At 34.5% G+C, this 15,853-nt stretch overlaps 1 protein-coding gene across 3 annotated transcripts; it reads right to left on the reverse strand.

The window, feature by feature from the left end:
- Positions 1 to 12,456: 12,456 nt before the first annotated feature.
- Positions 12,457 to 13,576, reverse strand: LOC145791143 (uncharacterized). 3 transcript variants are annotated; one of them, XM_082871153.1, is made up of 3 exons: positions 13,437 to 13,576; positions 13,213 to 13,293; positions 12,457 to 12,880 (listed from the first exon to the last, which is right to left on the reverse strand). In XM_082871153.1, the coding sequence occupies exons 1-3, from the start codon at positions 13,448 to 13,450 to the stop codon at positions 12,715 to 12,717; spliced, it is 261 nt and encodes an 86-aa protein (XP_082727279.1). In that variant the 5' UTR covers positions 13,451 to 13,576; the 3' UTR covers positions 12,457 to 12,714. The 3 variants fall into 3 exon arrangements, with proteins under 3 accessions (XP_082727279.1, XP_082727278.1, XP_082727280.1); XM_082871152.1 differs by having other exon boundaries at positions 13,213 to 13,319; positions 13,409 to 13,565; XM_082871154.1 differs by having other exon boundaries at positions 12,762 to 12,897.
- Positions 13,577 to 15,853: the final 2,277 nt, after the last annotated feature.

A 15,853-nucleotide genomic window follows, 5' to 3' on the forward strand; every position in this document is an offset into this window, starting at 1 on the left:
GTGGTCTATAGATAAAGATAAAGGTGAAATAACTGATTTAAAAAAAATTAAAATAAAGATATGATTTGTAAATCAGTATCTTTCAAAAAAATCTTTGTTTTGATTTACTTATTTTTTTTTTCTCTTTCTATCACATATTGTCCTTTTTTATTTTGAATCTATATACTAAATGTAGTGGAGTATGAGAAATCTCCAAAGTCGTAATACTAAATTCTTATGAATTCTCTCTCATACCTGTCACTTCTCAAGTCTCACCTCTCACTTTTCCTAATTTTTAATTATTTGTCAATTATCTAAATCTCAAAAGCCAAAAGGATTATATATATTTAAATAAAATGATAAATATTTAGATATGAACAACAAAGAGGTAGAGATAAAAATATAAAAAATAAAATAAAATAAAAAGATAATTATTCAAATTTCAACCAAAAAATAATATAAAGAGTGAAATAAAAGATAAAAAAATAACTAAATAAAAAATATTACGAGTCAATTAATTTTAAAAATAAAAAGTTAACTATTTACATATGAACAATTAAGAAATATTTAAATAAAAAAATATTACGAGTCAAATAATTTTTAAAATAAAAAGGTAATTATTTATATATGAATAACAAAAAAAATAGAGATGGAAAAATATACAAAAATAAAAATATAACTATTTAGATTTGAATTGCAAAATGAAAATTCAAATAAATGATAAAAAATATTTAAATAAAAAAAATATTAAGATTGGGATATAAATATCTCAAAAAGAAGAAATTTTTTTTAACGATCTATATTTATCTTTTGTTAGTTTGTTATAGAATTTTCATATATTTCAACTTAATCTTTTTAAAGTTTATCTTCAAGTTGAACATAATATTTATCTTTTAAAATCATCAATTAATTATCCATACAGATTTTAAATATGATAGAATTTCATATATATATTTTGTTTAAGCATAATCTTTTCAATATAAAAACAAGTTCATACAAAAGAAACCATGAACAGAAGATTGAGAGGAAAACAATCAACATTGAGCCATTTCTGATCCCTTTCAGTGCCTAAAAATCTTCAATATTTGCTTTACATTTGAATTGTGTACTTGCATAAGTTTTTGCATTTGTGAGAAAGTGAGTTTATGTAATTGGATATTATTATTTTTTAAATTTTTTTGTTACAATCTGTATTTTTCCTTATTTCTTTCTTTTTGTTAATAATGTGTCATTTAATTGAGATTTTTTTATATATATATTTATAAAAGCGCTACTACTATTAATTTGTAACTCTCTCACTTTTTGATTATTTGTGTTAAAATTTTTTTTTTGGTGTAGATGTTAGATTGAAAATGAAGAACACATCAAAATTTATTGGATATGGGTTTATACTTTAAATGTATTCATTAGTTAATTTTTTATTATTGATTATTCTGTTGAAATAACTCATCATTAAATTTATTTTTAGGAACTCATTTTCTTTGAGAACTAAACAACAAATTTCTTCTTTTTTCAATTTTTTATTTATTTAGATTCAGAGTTTGAGCAAATGAAAAATATCTTATATTTAAAATGTTAATTTTTTTTGAATAATTTAAATATTTATATTCTTTATGTTTGTCAATTCAAGTTTGACGCGTTTCCAAACTTTTTTTATTTTTATTTTTAAAATCATTCCAAACTTATTTGTGTTTAATGAATCAATATAACCAAAAAACAAATAGCATGTAAAATTTTTTTAACCAGTAACTGAATATAATGGGAATTAAAATTAATTTTATTTTAATTTATTATATTATATGGGATGGTTAATGTAATATCTACTATTGATTAAACAAAATTAGTGTTACTTTTATTTAATATATTAGTTATTTTGATTAATTATAATATGTCTTTGTTACTCTATTTTTGGTTGTCTGAAGTAATTTTTAGGTAAATTATCTATTATATATGTTATGATTTACTTAATGTATGATAGTTTTTAAAAAATTTTAATAATGTGAAATATTTAATATTTTTAATGATGCGATATAAGATTTATATACACAAACTAAATAAAAATATTAACAAATACAATCAAATAACAAATTTTTTTTAGTGATTATTGACTTTCTAAAATTACATGCGTTGCACGGGTGATTGCTAGTTTTTATCGAAACAAATGTACTTTGGCTATAGGGTTACAGATATTCAATTAACTTGATTTTTTGTATGGATAATCTACTTAACAAATCCTACAATATAAATAGTTCAGATCAACGAAAAACACTCAGAAAAACCTCCCCCCAGAGGCACAACAATAATTGCTATGCCTTAAGGCACAGCAGCACCCCCTATCTGCATTTGTATACTATTCTTTAATAATAATAATAATAATAATAATAATTATTATTACAATAACTAGGTCATCAAGTTAGTTTTTGTCCATCTCGATTAATTTAGGATATTAAACTTAATGATTGGACACATTTTTAGTGGTCAAATTCAATTCATGCATCGTGAGACCAGTATTTAGAATAAATCTTAGCAACACTAATTTTTTTGGTATATTTCGTGTACCAGTTATGTGTATATATCATTGCTAAGTTGTTGTTGTTGTTGTTGTTTTTATTTTTTATTATTATTAGTTTTTTTATTATTTAAATTTAGGCACCCAAAAAGTGCCAAGAAAATTACCCAACTTTTAGATCAATGATGTATGTTTAAACTTGTTGACGTAGAATCACAACATAAATAAATCCTAACCATTCATTATAAATTTTGAACAAATTTTTGATTTTTATTTCTGGACAAAAAGAAAATAATATATAAGTTCATTTTCTAAATTTAATAATATGTAAAAAAAATAATTGACTAATAATTAGAGAATATATAAGAGAGAAAATAGCCTTAGATATTTTATCGATTACTACATTTTTGGATTTAAAAATGAATATAATTTTTGAGTTATGATAGCACTACCCGTAAAAATAAAAAGGGAATTTTTTTTTAAGGTCCCTAGTATTAAGATTTTATAGCATAATGTCAATATTTTCATAATGTCTAAGGTCCCTCAACATCAATTTAGAGAAAATTTGACCCAGAGAATTTCTTTGGACAAATCACAGAGAAAATTTCAAATTTCTCTGGACAACAATGAGGACTAGTGCTCCGCTTCAGAGAAAATTGGGTTGGTCCAGAGAAATTCTCTGGTCCAGAGAAATTCTTTGGTTTTGGACTGGACTAGTGCTCTGCTTCAGAGAAAATTGGGTTGGTCCAGAAAAATTCTCTGGTTTGGACTCAATTTTCTTTAGGTAGTAGTTTTGGTCATATTAATCATTTTTTAGTTCTCAAATTATAATGAGGACACTTCATAATAAAGTGTAGCATATTAAGTAGGGGTTAAATGTGATGATAATGTTATTCATCGAACTTCCTATAATTGCTTAGTGGGATCTTTATGAAGTTAAATGGAGTAGGAAAAACTAAAATACCGATTAGCTGTTACATTGAGAAATAGAAGACAATTAGTGGGTGAAAAATGAATACTTTCATATGATGTCAAACCTTTCTCACTTTATTATTTGCATTGTCAAAGTTATATATGAACACATGTACAGACATTGTAATTAGAAATAATGCATTGCTATAAGGTTGAAGTTGTATCAGCTGATGAGGGAATGAGTCTTTATTTATTTATTTGTGATGAGCAATATTCTAATTAAAGCACAGAATATGAGGGAAAGGGAAAGAAGAGCAGAAATTATTTCTTTTATCTTTTAGATTCAAATCTAACAGTTCACACCTTTAAAATTCTATGCCATCATTAATTGCCATTGTGTTATGATGGGTCTGGTGTAAATTATGCATAGCTAACCATGGTAATAAGTAGATAGATGTATGTCACGTGTGCACAAATATACTTGTTTGTGATACTTATAGTAAATGAATTAAAAAAAATTTATTTTAGTCTTGGTAACTAAATTTGGGGAAGAAATGTTAGTAACTTGAACATGGAATGTGGAATCACACTTCATTATGCACTTTTTTTCTCCATACCAGGTGGCCTCAAACTACTGTTCCTAAATTCAAAATTAACACTTCCGAATGCTTGCAAAAGGTCCGAATTGGTGAACAGATATCATTAGTGAGATATGTTAGTAATGGGCGCCCATGTGGCATGACCATTTAAATTTAAATTTGATCCTTATCCAAATAGGTTTTGAATTTGAATTCAAACCTATTTAGGATAACCACTCAAGATACAGATGTTATCAGTTTTAACTGATATGGATAGATATTATAATATATTATATATCTGATATATGGTTATGGGTAATCAAGTGAGAAACAACGTATGGTCTGTTTCTACCCATATACTGACTCTCTCCCACAAAACAACGATCAAAGTTTTTGCACTGTGATTTGTGTGGGTGATATTCAATCTGTGATATCACTCCACTGCTGGGTTGGTTTATCATTTTTCTGAAGCACGTGATTTATCCACGAGGTTCTATCATTGAAAGGTATGATCTGATTATTTTATCCCCTGCATATTCTGTGTTTTTAGTTAACATTGGTATCAGAGCCTGTTTATGGATATTTTCGTGTTTCCTTTAATCATGTGTATACTTTTATATGTATATGTATATATATTATACACATGAATATTTGTAGAGGAAGAAAATTTTTTTTATCAGATTAGGAGCATAAAAATATTTTTTTTTATGTTCATTAATGTCTTTTTTCATATCATAAATAGTTTTATTTTGAAAAAAGGAGCCCGGCAGTACAAAAATCGGACCAGAAAACACCCTGGAAGGCGGCGCGTGGTCTGCACGCGCCACCTGACTCCGTGGGCCATTTCCACGCGCCACCACGCGCAGCCACGCGCCTCCACGCGCCAGCTGCTCAACCGACGCGCTTGCACGCGCTCTCACGCGCGCGCCCTCCGCGCCACGCACGCGGGCCGTGCTCTGAGCCGCGGGTCGAGCCGCGAGCCGAGCCGCGATCTGGGCCGCGTGCTGAGCCGCGCCGTTTTCCTCGGCTGGCTTGGTTGCTGGCGATTAGGCACTGTTTGTTTTGTTTTTAATTCTGAATTGCGTTAAATGGTCATAATTAATTCATTACATATTTGTTTTATGCGTGGCTTATACTGTTAGACTCAGAATTAATTTTTCTACATTCTGTAAAATTTTGAAAATTTTCAGAAAATATAAATTATTTTTCCTGTGTTAATAATTCATTTTTTATGCTTTAAAATGATTCTGGTGTTGCATAAATAATTTTCTGGGGCTGAAATATTTATTGTAGACTTCTGAAAGGTTTTATTATTTACTGGTAATATTGTCTCATTTTATCAGTTTCTGGATTTTTTATTTCTAATTTTATGTGTATTTATTAGTCATTTAAAATTCCAGAATATTTCAGAAAAATTTCAGAATATTTCAGAACAATGTACATTTTAATTATGGCATAATCTGAATATTGTTTCTGTTTACTAGTTTCTGGATTTTTTATTTCTAATTTTATGTGTGTTTAATTAGTTATTTAAAATTCCAGAAAATTTCAGAAAATTCCAGAAAATTCCAGAAAATTTCAAAAATGATATACACTTTAATTATGGCATAATCTGCATATTAAATACAATTTTTTGGTTTTTTAATATGTTGCAATTAAAGAAGCATGATTAATTATTTATTTGAATTCCATCATTAAATAAATATAGCATGAGTTGTTTGTAATTTTATATTGAGATGCTATTGTATGGAATTTATCATGCTTTGTATATGCCATAAATAGTGGGAGATTGTTTGATTGTTTTTTGCGCATGGAATGAAATTAAATTTTGATAATTATCACTAGAGGCGCAAGAGATGATTACGAGCATAGCAAATTTTCGATCTTGAGACATGTGTAAAATTATCATTATTTAATTTAGATTCTTTTTTTGCTGCAAAATATTTTGTTTTGTGTTGCTATCATTAATATCCCCTGCGCATTTATTTACTCTGTATGTAGAAATGGCTGCTAAGACAGTGGTGGCAGACTTAACTAAGGGAGAGAAATTGGATGGCGACAATTATGACATATGGCGCCGTAAGATCCAATACCTCCTCAATGAGCAAGAAGTGTTGACCACACTTGAACAAGTGATGGTTGAGCCAGAGCAGGGCAATACAGCTCAACATCGTCGTGATCTTGAAGCCTTTCAGACTTGGCGTAACAAAGATCGGTGTGCGCGCTTTACTATGTTAAGCAGCATGCACAACGACTTGATTAGTGAGTTTGAGCATTGCCCGACTGCATTTGAGATGTGGGAAGCTCTCAAGCAAAAGTTTGGTATTACCTCTTTGGCAAAGCTACGTGGGCTGACTATGAAGTTTGACTCATATCAGAAAAGGGCGCATCACTCGATGAAGCAGCATTTGAGAGTCATGTCAGCCATGATACGTGAGCTTGCGGCTGCTGGGCATAATTTGACTCAAGAGCAGCAAGTACAGGCTGTGATACGCACTCTGCCAAATTCTTGGGAGCAGATGAAGCAGAACATGATGCATAATGAGAGTGTGAAAACATTCGAAGACATATCGCGTCATTTGGAGCTAGAGGCTGAGCGCCTTGAGGTGGCTAAGTCTGATGGTTCTGCTATGGTGGTTGAGTCAAGCTCACGTAGGACTTCTCAGTTCAAACGTGGAAAAGCAAAAGGTGCCCCTAAGAAGCAAGCAGCGGCTGCGCTTAAGCCCAATGGCGCTAGAAATTTCAAGCGTAGGGGCAAGAGAGGTGGTAAGAAGGCAAAGGCTAAATTGACATGCTTTAACTGTAACAAAGAAGGACACTTCGCTCGGGATTGCCCTGAGCAGAAGAAGGTACTCCCTTACTTAATTTCTCGCATTCAATGCTTTGTGTCTAGTCAAGCATTAATTGCTCATTCTCCTCATTTTTGGGTTGTAGACTCCGGAGCAACAGACCACATCGCGAGGGACAGAGTAGGGTTCGTTGAGTATCGTCGAGTACCTGCTGGGAGCAGAAAAGTTTACATGGGGAACGAGTCCAGTGTGGAGGTGCTTGGTATTGGCACATTCAAGCTGGAAATGCGACAAGGGTGCACCTTGTATCTTCATGATGTTCTTTATGCTCCGGATATTCGGCGAAACTTAGTTTCAGTTATTAGCATGATGGGCCTTGGTTTTAGCTTTTGTTTTGAGAATAATAGTGTTAGCATTTATTTGGGAACAATTTTTTATGGTTTTGGTTATCTTTCAGATGGTTTTTTAGTTTTGGATGTGGATGATTCTAGTATTAATAAAAATGCCAATGGCTCTATTTCTAATATTGCATCTTTTTGTGATAATGATTCTATGAGATGGCATGCTAGATTAGGCCACATAGGGCAAGACAGGATGACTAGATTGGCTAGAGAAGGTCTTTTAGGCCCACTCGCTAGAGTCACTTTGCCTACTTGTGAGCACTGTCTTGCTGGAAAGGCAACAAGAAAACCATTTGGAAAAGCCATAAGGGCATCTATCCCATTGCAACTTATTCATTCTGATATATGTGGACCAATGAATGTGAGGGCAAGGCATGGAGCCCCTTATTTCATCACATTTATAGATGATTGCACACGTTTTGGTCATGTCTATCTGATTTCTTACAAGTCAGAAGCATTGGATTGCTTTAGACGGTATGTTAATGAGGTTGAGAATCAATTAGACAAGAGCATTAAAGCTCTAAGGACTGACCGAGGACGTGAGTATCTATCTGAGCAATTTAAAGTGCTCTGTGAGGAAAAAGGAGTTATCAGGCAATTGACAATTCCTAGGACTCCGCAACAAAATGGTGTAGCGGAGAGAAGGAATCGCACATTGCTTGACATGGTTAGATCAATGATGGCGCAAGCTAATCTTCCAATTTCTTATTGGGGAGATGCTTTGTTGACTGCTGCCTACGTCCTTAACCGTGTGCCCTCCAAATCAGTTCCTTTCACCCCATATGAGATGTGGACTGGCAAAAAGCCTGATTTAGGCAATTTGCGGCCTTGGGGTTCGGCAGCTTACATACACAACGCTTCTCATAAGTTTGGGAAGTTGGGCCCTAGAGGAAAGAAGTGTATCTTTATTCGCTATAGTGAGCATTCTAAGGGCTATGTGTTTGTTGGGGAGCATCCGGATGGAAGTGTGACTGAAATTGAGTCGCGAGATGTGGATTTCCTAGAGGAGGATTTCCTTAGCAGAGGTGAGGTAACTAAAGAAGTAGAATTCTACGAGATGGAGGATCTACTTGAAGGCACACCTAGTAGCTTAGTAGAGAATGAGGAAATAATTCCTCAAGCTCCTAGGGACAGTGGGAGCGATCTACCTACCCATGGATTAGATCCAATGGATGAGGATTCTCAGGATTCTCAACTACGTAGAAGCAAACGTGGAGCTATACCCCGTCGTCGTTTTGAGATTGAAGGGGAAGCATTCATGATTGCTCCGAGTGATGAGATGGAGCCTAAGAATCTCAAAGAGGCTCTTTCATCCCCTGCTAGTAAAGAATGGAGTACTGCAATGGAAGAAGAAATAGAGTCTATGAAGAAAAATCATGTCTGGGACTTGGTTGATTTGCCGCTAGGGCGCAAGACTATTGGGAACAAATGGGTTCTCAAAATCAAGCGCAAGGCGGATGGTTCCATAGAAAGGTATAAGGCTCGCCTAGTGGCGAAAGGTTACACCCAACGAGAGGGTGTGGACTATGAGGAAACTTTTTCACCAGTTGTAAGGTTTGCCTCTATTCGCCTAATCCTGGCCATAGTAGCTCAGTTGGACTTAGAGCTATATCAGATGGACGTTAAAACTGCATTTCTCAATGGAGAATTGGATGAAGAGATCTATATGGATCAACCAGAAGGCTTTGTGGCAGTAGGTCAGGAGCGCAAAGTTTGCAAGCTTCAACGATCTATTTATGGCTTAAAGCAATCATCCAGACAGTGGAATCTGAGATTTCATCGAGCCATTGTTTCAAATGGGTTTACGATGATTGATGAAGATCACTGTGTGTACGTTAAGCGGTCCAAGGACATTTTTCTGATATTGTCATTATATGTAGATGACATATTATTGGCTAGAAATGACAAGGAGATGATTGTCGCCACTAAAATGTGGTTGTTCTCTACATTTGAAATGAAGGACATGGGTGAGGCGAGCTATGTGCTCGGTGTTAAGATCCTCAGGGATCGCTCTAGGAGACTTCTTGGTTTGTCTCAAGAGACTTACATTAAGACTATTCTAGAGCGGTTCCAGATGCAGAGCTGCAAACCCATTGACACTCCTGTTGCAAAAGGCGAGAGCCTAAGCCTTGATATGGGTCCTAAGACTCAAGAAGAAAATGAAAAGATGGCCCGTGTTCCCTATGCAAATGCTGTTGGAAGCTTGATGTATGCTATGATGTGTACACGTCCTGACATTTGTTATGCAGTCGGATTGGTGAGTCGTTACCAATCCAACCCAGGACCAGCTCATTGGAAAGTAGTTAAGAGGATATTACGATATCTTAGAGGAACTGCAGATTACACAATTTGCTACCAGAGTTCAGATCTACATCTAGTTGGCTATTGTGATGCTGACTGGGGAGGAGACCTAGATGAGCGTAAGTCTACTTCAGGATATGCTTTCATGCTTAGCGATGGTGCTATTTCTTGGAGCAGTAAGAAGCAATCCTGCATCGCCTTATCGACCATGGAGGCTGAGTTTGTGGCTTGTTCATCTGCCGTTCAGGAAGCCGTGTGGTTGAGGAGATTCCTTCAGCATTTGGATGTTGTCACACACACTTCAGACCCTGTGACTATCCATTGTGACAGCATGGCTGCACTCGCTTACGCTAAGGATCCTAAATACCATGGCAGAACCAAACACATTGATGTGAGGTTCAATTTTATCAGAGATATTTTGGCGCAAAAAGAAGTGATCCTGGAGCACATCCCTACGAGTCGCATGGTTGCGGACCCTTTGACTAAGCCCATTGCTAGAGATGTTTATCTTACTCATGTTAGGGCTTTAGGACTACGTAGGTGGTGATATTTTTTATGTGTATTCAGTTGAACTCATTTTTTGGGGATATTTATGCCATTAGTATTCATACTTGTTTCTATTACACATTTATGTTTACTACTTTTAGTAATGGTTTGTGAATTAGCATACACAAAACAATTAAATTGATGTTAGCAGGCAAGATTGGCTCACTCACACGAGCAATCGCCCTTAGCGCTTGGTAGCGAGTAAGGATGAGACTAGAAGCTAAAATTATCCACTAGCTATGTCGCATTGGTTAGAGCCAAGATGAGGTCTTGTTAGAGACCGACCATGGATATGAGAGTACCCACTTTTCCATGATATGTCTGTTATGGATAGCCAGATGCGAGATCTCATTTGATGCCTGAGAGGCGAGCAAATAGAGAATTCGAGTTAGACGCTAGGAAGCGACTCGTGCGCTTAAGAGCGACTAGACTAAGATCTGTATGGTGTGTGAGTTTAACATCACTCTTTGGAAGAGTAACTCCACTATAACATGCATTCATACTGCATGTGCTTATCGACCCGTTAGCGAGGTGAAAGAATGGATCCCTGCTTCTTCACCGTGTGAGTCCTAAAAGTCATTTTTTCCCTAAATGACTTCACTTTGTGCCTTTTGTGACCTTTGACTATGTCATAAGATGAGGAGTTGATGTTCAGCTACTTTGGTATGTTGCCTGCGGTCATGTATGATTCGGCTTTAAGGGACATTACTGGGAAAGCGGTCAATTTCAAATTGAATGATATGAGGGTGAAGGGAAGATCATCTAGTTCTACATCTTTGCTTTATATTCACTGTCGACAACTCACATCGCTCTTTATAGGATGCTGATTGGGTGTGACTATAATGCGGGACCTAGGAGAGTCAAACATGCTCTTTGAGGGATTAGAGATGTTTTTTGGACTGATGTAGCTAGATGGGTCTGGGTACATGAGACACTATTTCTGTTCTTTTTGGGTTGATGTCTCTATGCTGACTCATATTGAGTTTCTAGTATAGAGCTCCCACTTGCAGGTGTTCTCAGCGGTCGCACGGTGCATTGGCTAGTATGAGATTGTTCTTTTTGGGGAGATTGAGATAGAGATGTGGCAGTGTCATGCCAACTCATGTGCGAGTGGGAGATGTTAGTAATGGGCGCCCATGTGGCATGACCATTTAAATTTAAATTTGATCCTTATCCAAATAGGTTTTGAATTTGAATTCAAACCTATTTAGGATAACCACTCAAGATACAGATGTTATCAGTTTTAACTGATATGGATAGATATTATAATATATTATATATCTGATATATGGTTATGGGTAATCAAGTGAGAAACAACGTATGGTCTGTTTCTACCCATATACTGACTCTCTCCCACAAAACAACGATCAAAGTTTTTGCACTGTGATTTGTGTGGGTGATATTCAATCTGTGATATCACTCCACTGCTGGGTTGGTTTATCATTTTTCTGAAGCACGTGATTTATCCACGAGGTTCTATCATTGAAAGGTATGATCTGATTATTTTATCCGCTGCATATTTTAATATGTTTTTATTTACAGTTATACTTTATAATATTTTGCTTATCCAGAGAAAATTAGTTTCAGAGAATTTCTCTAGACAAATCACGGAGAAAATATCAAATTTCTCTGGACAACAATGAGGACTAGTGCTCTGCTTTAAAGAAAATTGGATTGGTCTAGAGAAATTCTCTGGTTTGGACTGAATTTTCTCTTAATTGAACTCAATTTTCTCTAGGTTGGTCCAGAGAAATTCTTTGGTTTTGGACTGGACTAGTGCTCTGCTTTAGAGAAAATTGGGTTGGTCCAGAGAAATTCTCTGGTCTGGATTGAATTTTCCTTGGGTTGAACTCAATTTTCTCTGGGTTGGTCTAGAGAAATTCTTTGGTTTTGGATTGGACTAGTGCTCTGCTTCAGAGAAAATTAGGTTGGTCCAGAGAAATTCTCTGGTTTGGATTGAATTTTCTTTGGGTTGAACTCAATTTTCTCTAGGTTGGTTCAGAAAAATTTTCTGGTTTGGTCTAGAGAAATTCTCTGATTTAGATTAAAATTTATCTGGATTTGTTAGATAATTTCTCTCCAAAGAAATTTCGGGAAGACCAGAAAAATTCTCTGGATTCCTGTCTAGAATTTTCTCTGGATTTCTAGAAAATTTCTTTGGATTTTTTCTAAATTTCCTTTGAATTTCAAGTGAACCATAAAGTATAAAGTTTGTTTGGTTGTCAAGAAAAATAGGGCAAACCCCAACAAAAGAAAATAAATATCCAAATTATGAAGAGCAATTACGTCAAAAAAATTAATAATTTTTTTGAAGCCCAATTTTTGTTTTGAAATTTTTCGTTTATCCATACTTGCACATTTTTCCCAAGAACCAAACAAAATGCCAAATCATTTTACTTAAGTTGTGAGATAAATTATGAAATAATATCGAAAGTGCAGTCATCACTAATCAAACTGTAAATTTTAACATACAAATTCACATCTTTTAATGAAATGACCCAAAACAACCAAATCACAATCATCCAGACAAGGTGTTTCAGATAACACAGCTTTGGTACTTTTCTGAAAACACTTGGTAGGCATTGTTCTCAATGAATTGCTCATTTGAATATAGTACTAATATCAATTTTTATCAGGTGATCGTGATTTACCATTTCCTTCTGATAACTGATCATTTGAATCAGCTTTGCAGTAGGAAATTATAAGATCCTGATCACTTGTGATAGATATGTTGTTTGTGTTGCAATCAGGATGCCTCTTGTGATATATATGTTGTTTGTGTTGCAGTCAGGATGCCACAAGAGGTGATCCTCAAATGAAGTTCCGAGCTCCCCACGGAAGTTCCAAACAGCCACCGTCCTGTTTCTGAATGTTGGTAACAACTGGTTCTCATATAGAAATATAAATGCAGATGGAATCATAAATTCAATTTTGCTAAACTTCTGTTAGTTCAGAATTGCAAACTTGCAAATAACAAATATCAGATATTAAACGTAGATTAAAACAAATTATTTCAAAACCACAAGAAAGATCCTTACATCAAGAATATGAAGATTCTCATTTTGATGAGAAGCTTCTTGTTGAACTGTTCAATGAAACCAAAAAATCAACAACATATGCATGATACAATACCACAAACACGTGTCGTCTACACTGTTCAGGTGTCTATCTATGCAATTACATATCAGAAAGATTACCTGATCTTAATCTCTTGAACATTTTTGTCTGATATGGAGTACAACATCGTGTAGGTTTTCAAGTCAAACACCTTGTATATGCTGATAAAACACATAGAATTCAATTTCTGAATGACCCAAAACAACCAAATCATAGAATTCAATTTCTGAATGACCCAAAACAACCAAATCGCAATCATCCAGAAGGAGTGCGTACCAATTCATACGTATTTGGATCCACATACCTGGGAGCATCCATTTCGTTTATCTCTCTCTAGTTTTGGGGACACTGGTACTGTGATGGCTTTGGGGTTAACTGTGTGCGAATTTGTAGATAGATAGCACGCTCGCGCGCGTGCGAGAGAGAGAGAGAGAATTGAGTTTGCGAAACGAGAGATTGGTTCGGTGGAGGTGGAGAGAAGAGCAGAGAGAGAGAGAGAGAGGCAGAGAGGGAGAGGCTGGTTGAATTTGATAGAATCAAATTTCTCGGTGATATATTGGTGTCAAGGTGAAGGGATCTTAGACATAAAAAAATAATATTGTGGATTTTATTCATTATTAAAAATGAGATAAGGAACTTAGACTAATTTTCTCAAATAAAAAAGGAAAAAGGAAAAAAGAAAAAAGAAAAAAGAAAAAAGAAAAAAAGAAAAAGAAAAAGAAAAAGAAGAAGAATAAAAAAGGAAAAGAGGAAAAAGTTGCTTAACCTCTCCTTTTAAACAGAGCAAAATAATCCAAGTTGAGTTGTGGTTGTTTTCTAGAGAGAGGGAGAGATATGGGAGCAGCGGTTTCAATGGTGAACTATGTGGTAGACAAGATTAGTGAAAAAGGGAAAGAGATCGGAGCAGAGACTGCGGTGTACTATGCAATAGACAAATCCAAGGAATTGCCAGCGGCAGTAGGAAACATAGGTGGGAATTTGATGGGTAACGCGGCGGACAAGTGGAAGCAAATGTCACCAGAGCTAGGGAAAATGGGTGGGAATTTGACGGGTAAGGCGGGGGAGAAGTGGAAGGAATTGTCGCCGGAGCTAGGAAAATTGGGTGGAAATGTGGTGGAGAAGTCCAAGGAATTGTCAATGGTGGTAGGAAACATGGGTGGGGATTTGATCCAAGTTTCTAAACCTTATGCCTTCCCCACTGCGGCCGTGGCAGCTGTAGGCATCATCCTTTACAATTTTCCCAGCTGTGGTGGCGCGGTGGGGAAACTAATTATTAATATGATAAAAGGTATCTCTAATTGTTTCTACCTTGGCGTTGCCGGTGGAGGGAAGCTAGCTGTGAAGATGATGAAAGCTCCTGGAAAGAGCTATAAGATGATTCGTAGGGATGGCTTTGAAAGTAATCCCAGAGCTTACTTTCGTGGTCTCCGTGGAAAGTCATCATGAAACATGAATGAACTCTGTCATATAATAAGTCTTTCTATTATTACATGTTTGAACTATGTGTATGTTTGGTTTATTAATCTTACATAGTTTGTTTGTATTTCTTGTTTTACATGCTCACCAACTATGATGTACAATGGTTTGGTTTGGTTTGGTTTGGTTTGGTTTAGAGTAGGTTTTAAGCTCATTAGATTACTGATTTTTGGGGTTTGAAGGATTCCGAGATTGTCTGCAACATCTAATAAGAAAAAACTGTGCAATAAGAAAAAAAATCAGAAAAATACCCCATAAAATTGAAATCGATGGTCTGGATTAAGGTTTAGTCTCACAGCAAAAACATTAAATACACACCATTGATTTATTTTCATGGTAAAAATCTGAGACTTTTTCTGATCTTTTATACTTTTTCATACTTCAAATAATTAGCAGTCTCAAGAAAAAAAAAAAAAAAAAACATAGAATTTTGTCCAAATTTTATAATTAATGGCCGAAATTTATTTAGGCTATGGTGTCACATTAAGCTCACACCAGTTATCTACAAATCTAGATTTTTGAATACATTTATCCAGTCCCTAGACTTTTTCTAAAATAAAATTAAAAAAAATAAAACGTGACAGTCATGCTAATTAACTTGGGGGAAGGTTGGGCATAATATTGTTAGACGGTGTTCACACCCAAATGAGAGTATAGTTTATAGAAAGATAGTTGTATTTACAGACAGATAATAGTTCTTGCGGTATTTTCGAAAATCAAAAGAATGTGATAGTTATACTAACTTGAATGTCGACTTTATATAATATTGTGTATATATATATATATATTAAATTCTAGATATTTTTGAAATAATTTCTTTTAGGGAAAATTACATGTTAGATATTTTTAGGAAAAATTACATGAATAATTAAATCCAATACTAAACTAAATTATGGTGGGATGTGACTGTCATTAGTAACCATTCTTTAATCTTAATCTATAAACAAAAAGCAAAACTCTACCATATAAGCCGCCTCTGAGTTAGAATAAATTATAGTTAAATCTACAATTTTGATAAAATTACATTAATATTCCTTGCAATATATATATATATATATATATTTTAAAAAAGGTCTACTGAATATCCACTGCCAAATTAAATTAGGAAAGATTTTAGTAAGCTCTAAAAAAAAAAAAAATCCACATTCTAAATCTAGTGATGTGTAAAATAAATGATTAGTTGAAAATTAGAGAAGACATAAGAGAATGAGAGTTGAGTTAGATATTTTAATAAACTGTCATATT

This window comes from Camellia sinensis, chromosome 5 (genome assembly GCF_055761805.1).
Source record: "Camellia sinensis isolate YWXY chromosome 5, ASM5576180v1, whole genome shotgun sequence".
In the NCBI taxonomy this organism is placed as follows: Eukaryota; Viridiplantae; Streptophyta; class Magnoliopsida; order Ericales; family Theaceae; genus Camellia; species Camellia sinensis.